At 39.1% G+C, this 7,965-nt stretch overlaps 1 protein-coding gene across 1 annotated transcript; it reads right to left on the bottom strand.

The window, feature by feature from the left end:
• Nucleotides 1-3,658: 3,658 nt before the first annotated feature.
• Nucleotides 3,659-5,368, bottom strand: LOC109154047. The gene has a single exon (XM_019301926.1). The coding sequence runs from the start codon at nt 5,366-5,368 to the stop codon at nt 3,659-3,661; it is 1,710 nt and encodes a 569-aa protein (XP_019157471.1).
• Nucleotides 5,369-7,965: the final 2,597 nt, after the last annotated feature.

Below are 7,965 nucleotides of genomic sequence, written 5' to 3'. Positions count from 1 at the left end.
TTTAGAAATAGCAGTGCCCTACAATAAAACCATATATACTTTTCTTAGGAATTCAGTTTTGGCATACTAAAATACAATATGTGTTAAATTCATATACCTCTCTATCATGGAAGACGACTTCTATAATCTTGATCACCTTTATTGCGCCTCTTGTTTTTGAAGGTTGACAAATCACGTCCAAGAGTGAATCGACCCATAATGGGAGAGACTGAAGAGCACAATAAGCTACTGGTAGTTGTAGTTCTAGTGTTTGTATTCCAAGTTAACCATGTATATGTAGACTGGAGAGTTGCATCTCTATAGGATAGCCTTAAGCTTTTAATGGCCGCTTTTGGCTATCGTTTCGATTGACTAAACAGGCAGATATGCATCGCGTATATATTGTTTCCTTTCACATTTACACTGCCGTAAAATAGCCTAGATCTTAGGGATTCACCTACAAAATTGGACGGTGGAATTAATATTTGATAAACCCAATGATCTTTAAAATCGGCTGATAATTTTTTGTATTCCATATACTGAACTGACGAAATCAGTAGCATGAAGTGGAAGCAACAAGATAGCTAAGACTAAAGGAAGAATTCATTGAACTAGACTGTGAAAGGAAAGCTTGTTTATTCATCATAAGCCAAACAGAAGCAAAGAGCTCATATATATATGAGCTGACCAAGAGGAAAAGAAGAGGACAAAAAACCGTTATAACAAAATAACAGAAAGCTAGCTGTGCAATTACAAAAACACCCTTGCTGGTTCATATCCTTCACCCTTGCTGCTGTGTGTTTATATCCTTCAACACCCCCCCCCCCGTAAGCTGGATCATGAATATCAAGAATGCCCAGCTTAGAGTGAAAGGTTGTAAAAGCTGATTTTGGCAATGCCTTTGTAAAGCCATCAGCAATTTGTCTTTGAGAGGAAATAGGAAGCAGCCTTATCAAACCTTCATTTACTTTTTGTTTGACAATGCGGCAGTCAATTTCTATGTGTTTAGTACGCTCATGGAACACATGATTCTCCCCAATAGCAATAGCTGACTGATTATCACAGAATAGGGAAGTAGCAGCCTCAAGGTTCACATCCAAGTCTTTGAGTAGATAGTGCAACCACTGAATTTCACACATAATTGAGGCTAATGCTCTGTACTCAGCCTCAGATGAAGACCTAGATACAGTGACTTGCTTCTTGGTTTTCCAAGAAACCAAATTGTCTCCAAGATATATGCAGAAACTAGTAATAGATTTCCTAGTTTCACTGCAATTTGCCCAATCAGAATCTGAGAATCCTTGCAGTTTGATGTGAGTGTTGGATTGATAGAAAAGTCCTTTCCCTGGAGATCCTTTGAGATACCTAAGAACCCTGTGAGCAGCTGTGAGGTGAATGCTAGTAGGCTTATCAACAAACTGGCTAAGCTGTTGGACTGCATGTGAAATGTCAGGTCTTGTGTTTGTCAAATACAACAATCTGCCAATGAGCCTTCTATAAATTTCAGGATTCTCAAGTAAGGTACCCTCTGAACTGTTAAGACTTATTCCTGTTGTGGCAGGAGTACTTGCTGGTTTAGCTTCCAAGAAACCATTCTCTTTAAGGATTTCTAAAGTGTATTTTCTCTGGAATAGACTAAGGCCACTTGCAGTCCTGAATGCTTCAATTCCCAAAAAATAATTCAGGTGGCCAAGATCTTTAATATGGAATGATCTATCCAGAAAATCCTTCAGCTCACTGATCTGTTCAGAAGATGTCCCAGCCACTAATATATCATCCACATATACAAGCAAAGCAGTGAAAGAGCTTCCTGAATCTTTGGTGAACAATGAGGGATCAGCTGTGGACTGCTTAAAACCAACATTTTGTAGAGCTAATGTTAGTTTAGCATTCCACTGCCTACTTGCCTGTTTTAGCCCATATAAGGATCTTAATAGCCTACACACTTGCCTTGGCTTGTCTGTAATGAAACCAGGAGGAGGAGTCATGTAAACTTCCTCTTCCAAGTCTCCATGGAGGAAAGCATTGTTGATATCAAGCTGTTGAATGTCCCATCCCTTTGCAATGGCCACAGCTAAGAAGGTTCTTATGGTAGTCATCTTGGCAACAGGTGAAAAGGTTTCATTATAATCCACCCCCAATTGCTGAGTATACCCCTTTGCTACAAGCCTGGCCTTGTATCTCTCTATTGAACCATCAGCTCTATGCTTCACTTTGAACACCCACTTGCATCCAATAGGGCTCTTACCAACAGGAAGATCTGTCAATACCCAAGTGTTGTTATCAGCCAGTGCTTTTATCTCAGCTTCCATAGCATTTCTCCATGGCTCACGCTCAACAGCTTCCTTATAGGATTGAGGCTCTTGTGTTGCTAATATGGTTGCAGCACACACTCTTTGGCTCTGAGGCAAAGAGTCATAGGAAATGACCTTCTCTAGAGTGTGTGGGGAAGTTTTTATACAGGTATAATAATAGTCCTGCAGTTTTAATGGGATGTTCTTTGTTCTTTCAGACCTTCTGAGTGGTTGCTGACTAATATCTTCATGTTTAGGGCTTGCATCCTTATTTATTCTAGGACTTGATTCACCATTTGATCCGTTTTCTCTGTTAGAACTACATTGCTCAAGAATACTGACTGAATGATCTGCTGGGTGAAGTATCTCAGTTGACCCATAATCTGTCATATAGGGCATGGAACTTAGATTATGTGTGTCTGTGATCCTCTCTGGATACCTGCTAAGAGCAAGGTCTTCATTAATTGGAACAAGAGGTAAAGCTGGATTAAAAGGTGCAGGTCTGCCTGTAGGTATCCTCTCTTTGAGTGGATATATGTTCTCATAAAATTGTACATCCCTGGACACAAAAATGCAGTAGTCAGCAAGATCACATAAAATGTATCCCTTTATGTTGGCAGGAAATCCTAGAAAAATACACTTCTTGGCCCTGGGCATCATCTTATTCCTTCCTTGTGACACTGATGCACCAAAGCATAAACAACCAAAACTCCTGAAATGGTTATAATCCACAGATTTATTAAACATGAGCTCATAGGGTGACTTTCCACCATTAACAGAGGTAGGTAACCTGTTAATGAGATATATAGCATGTAAAACACAATGGTTCCAGAATTCCAAAGATACTCCAGACTGAAACCTAAGTGCCCTAGCAACATTGAGAATGTGTTGGTGTTTTCTTTCTGCAACTCCATTTTGTTGGGGTGTATAAACACAAGACTTTTGATGCACAATTCCCTTTTCATTAAGAAAGGAAGTCATGGAGAACTCTGTCCCATTATCTGACCTAACCATCTTGATCTTTGCTGAGAATTGAGTTTCAACATAGTTATAAAAATTTTGAAACAAGTCCTTGACTTCTGATTTGTTTTTCATCAAATGCAGCCATGTGAATCTGCTATAGTCATCAACCATAGTTAAAAAATAGTGTTGCCCTTGCAGGGATGCTACTGCAAAGGGTCCCCAAACATCCATATGAATTAAATCAAAACATTTTGCACTCTTAGTATTACTGATAGGGAAAACAGATTTTCTGTGTTTAGCAAAATGACAGATATCACAAGCAAAATCTTGAACTTTGTGGTACTGACCACATTTTATTCCACTCAAACTATGGATTTTGTCTATGGGATAGTGTCCCAATCTATTATGCCACATATGTAGATTCAAACTGTTACACTGACTATTATTCTCACAAAAAACTTCTTCTTGGCAGGCACCTGACTCAGCAAATAGAGCCCATCCTTTTCCTTAGCAAAACCATCCACCCTCCCATGAGGTCCCTGAATATCACAGGAGTCAGTACTCATCATAATAGTGCAACCAGTTTGCTTTGTCAATTTGCTGGTAGAGACTATGTTAAAAGTGAAAGATGGGATATACAATACATTCTTCAGCAACAAATCAGGAAGAAGTCTAACTTCTCCCATGTGTGTGACCTGAACAACTTCTCCATTTGGCAATTTCACAGAAACATCATTAATAGGAAAGCAGTTTTCAATATATTCCAAGGAGCATGTGATATGGTCTGTGGCTCCTGAGTCTACAATCCATACAGTAGGGCAATTTAGAACAGCAGAAATATGAGAGTTTGAGAGGAACTTGCCTTCCTTTGAATTGTCTAGAATTTTTGTGAAGTTTGATTTCATTCCTGTATCATTAACTGCAATGGCAGCACTAGTAGAAGACTGACTTCCTTGATTTTGTGTTTGTAGAAGAGACATTAGCCTCTTAAACTGATCAGGTGACAATCCTATATCTCCTACTTCATTAACAGAATGATTCAAACCACCAAAACCAGAACTGAAATTCTGCTGACTGTCTTGGACCTGTCTGTTCTTAGATTTATATCCTTGCACCCATTCAGGAGGAAATCCATGCTTCTTATAGCATTTCTCCACTGTATGACCATTCATTCCACAATATGTGCATTTTGGCACATTCTTTCCTGTTGAGCTATTAAATTTCTTTCTATTGTTTGAGGCTGTCATTGCCACAATATTCTCATCATCAGCAACTTGATTCTGTACAGCATTTGCTTGGATTACTTCATTATTCTTATGAACTGTGGCTCCATTCAGCTTTCTCCCTAGTTTCAAAGTCATGTTTAAGACCTTCTCCATAGTTGGGAGGGGGACCATGACTAGAATGCCTGATTTTATAGAATCAAAACCTTCATTAATGCCTTCCAGAAATCTAATAACCTGATCCTCTTCCCTGTCTTTCTGGATCTTAGATCTGAGAGAACAAACACATCTAGGCACACACTCACAAATAGGCAAAGGTCTAACAGCATTCAGTTTTTCCCATAAGCCATTACACTTTGTAAAGTACTCATTAATGGACATATTACCTTGCACACTCCTGTAAATTTCATTTTGAATCTCTGCAATCTTATGTGGATCTGTCTGAGAGTATCTTTTCCTTAGAGCATTCCAGATGTCCTCTGCCAATTCATAGTACAGCACACTCTCAGCAATGGTAGGGTTTACTGATCTCAGGATCCATGAACAAACGATATCATTTGATCTCTTCCAGGCAGCGAACCTCACATCTGATTCTCCAGGACTTCGAATTGAGCCACTGACAAATCCGAACTTGTTCTTCACCCCTAATGCCAGTTTCATGGACCTGCTCCATGTAGCATAATTGGATTCGGACAAGGGAGGTGAGACGAGCACGAGATTTGGATTCTCCGTGACATGAAGATACATCGGATCATCTACTTCATCCACACGATGCATCAAATTCTGATTCAGATGGATCTGACTGGCCGGAGTTGAAGCTCCTACTGTATTTCCGGTGGAGTTATCATTTCCGGCTTCATGATCCGTACTTACTGCCGCAGCGTAACTGCGATTCCGCTCTAATACCATGACGAAATCAGTAGCATGAAGTGGAAGCAACAAGATAGCTAAGACTAAAGGAAGAATTCATTGAACTAGACTGTGAAAGGAAAGCTTGTTTATTCATCATAAGCCAAACAGAAGCAAAGAGCTCATATATATATGAGCTGACCAAGAGGAAAAGAAGAGGACAAAAAACCATTATAACAGAATAACAGAAAGCTAGCTGTGCAATTACAAAAACACCCTTGCTGGTTCACACCCTTGCTGGTTCATATCCTTCACCCTTGCTGCTGTGTGTTCATATCCTTCAAAATAAACGTCACTGTTTCTTGTAAGCGGAAGTTTTTACAATTATGCATTTACTGCTTCTTATTGCTATCTCTGTTGAACAACGGTTTGTTTGGCCTCAATTAAAATCTAATGTTGGAACTTTTGTCAAACGATGTTATGTTTGTCAAACAAATAAAGGGCACTTCCAAAATACAAGCCTCTATATGCCATCGCCAATCCCATAAAAGATTTGGGAAGATTTATCCATGGATTTTGTCTTGGGGTTGCCACGGACACAAAGAGGGTTTGATTATGTTTTCGGAGTTGTTGATCGCTTCTCAAAGATGGCGCACTTCATTCCCTGCAAGAAAACTAGTGATGCAGCTCACATTGCTCATTTATTTTTTCAAAAAGTGGTCAGACTTCATGGTGTCCCACGCACAATCACATCTTATCGAGATACAAATTTTTTATCTCATTTCTGGACTATCTTGTGGAAGCGCTTTGAGGCAAGATTACAATTTAGTAGCACTACTCACCCGCAAACTGATGGTCAGACTAAAGTCACAAATCGTACCTTGGGAAATTTAGTTCGTTGTATCTGCTATGAGAACATCAAACAGTGGGACTTTTCTCTTACTCACGCTGAATTTGCATATAACAGTTCTATGCACTCCTCCACTGGTCCGTCTCCTTTTTTCGGTTGTTTACACAAAAACTCCCAAACATGCAATTGATCTTCTCCAACTGCCTTCCTCCGAAAAGATTCACAAGCAAGCAGATACCATGGCTTCACAAGTCCAGAATGTTTAGCAAGAGGTACGTACCAAACTTGAAGCTTCCAACGCCAAGTTCAAGGCTGCTACAGACAAAAAAAAAAAAAAAAAAAAAAAAAGGCGACAAAAACTCTTCAATGTTGGTGATGAAGTAATGGTCCACCTGCGTAAAGAAAGACTACCAACTAGTTTTTATCATAAGCTTAGCCCAAAGAAGCATGGTCCTTTCAAGATCCTCCGAAGAATCTGATGGAATTAATTAAACCGGGGGTTCGGATTCATTAACCCGAATGAATAAATAAATATAAAAAGTATCGGATTAAAACGATAATAGGGGTACGAATATAGTCACGGGGACTAATATTGTATTAATTGACTATGTAACGCTATTACAGAGGTATGAAACGTGTAATAACAAGACAAGAAAGTGTTTAGGACACAAGATAGAACATGCCCTTAAGAAGACAATTACTAGGCTATTTATGCAAAGGAAATTCCAATCAATTACGGCTAAATTCGTGGAGGGCCACGGGACTAAATCCAAGCCCATGTGGTGGGCCGTGAGATTAAGTCAAGGCCCATCATTCTAGGCCCGGAGGTAAGCTCTGGGCTTGAGACTCTTCTTGGGCTGCTTGGGTTATACATTCCCGGACCTGGATCTCTATTATTATTGGGTCATTTCCAATATATCCATCAGAATCAATCCTAATGCCTACGTGGGGTTGACATTCCAGATGAGTGGAAAACTTCCAAGACTTTTAATGTGGCTGACTTGTTCCAATTTCATTTTGATGCAGAGCCTCTATATTCAGATATTGCTAAACTCAAGGGCTAGTTTTCTTCAGGAAGAGTAGAATGATGGTGTTCACACATGCAGGCAGCTGAAAAACAAGTCCCATGCATTTATTAGTTGTTTTTATTTATATCAAGTATTTATTTTTCATGGGGCTCTATATGTCTTTTACAGAACCAAATAAGGAATATAATTCATATTCTATATCTTACTTTTCGATTCCCTATTGAATATTTTTCTTTTTCCTCCAAACTCAATTTTGTAAAACAAATATACTTTAAGGGAAACTTTGTATGATTTTTTTTTTCCATTTCTACATTAAAAACAAATAGACCAAATTCTGGGAATGAAATTTTTTTTGTTGACCCACCCAATTTAATGCCTCCAACTCCAATTGTCTAACCCTAACCCTTTAATTGCCCGTTATCGTTTCCCCCATTCTACCCTCCTCTCTCCCTCTCTCTATAAGCACCAAAATCCTCTTTGTTAATCCTCCGTCTCCATTTAATATATTTCCATTATTTATACTCAATACCTTTTCTAAATGGGAAACAAATGGGCCCAATTCTCTAAATATAATTTGTTTTCCTCCCGTCCAAATGTCTAACCCTAATCCTTTATAAGTTCTTTAACATTTTCCCCCTCCACCCTCCGCTCTCTCTCTCTCTCTTTCTAAGCACCGAAATCCACTCTCTCTCAAGTTTCCTCTCATTTTAATCTTCTCTCTCGCTCTCAATCTCTTTTGACTCTCGTTTCTCGATTGGGAAAAAAATGTTTCTATACAT

Source organism: Ipomoea nil, unplaced genomic scaffold (assembly GCF_001879475.1).
Source record: "Ipomoea nil cultivar Tokyo-kokei standard unplaced genomic scaffold, Asagao_1.1 scaffold2580, whole genome shotgun sequence".
Lineage (NCBI taxonomy): Eukaryota > Viridiplantae > Streptophyta > Magnoliopsida > Solanales > Convolvulaceae > Ipomoea > Ipomoea nil.
Note: the sequence above shows the minus strand (reverse complement) of the source record. Positions and strands in the feature narration are given on the sequence as shown.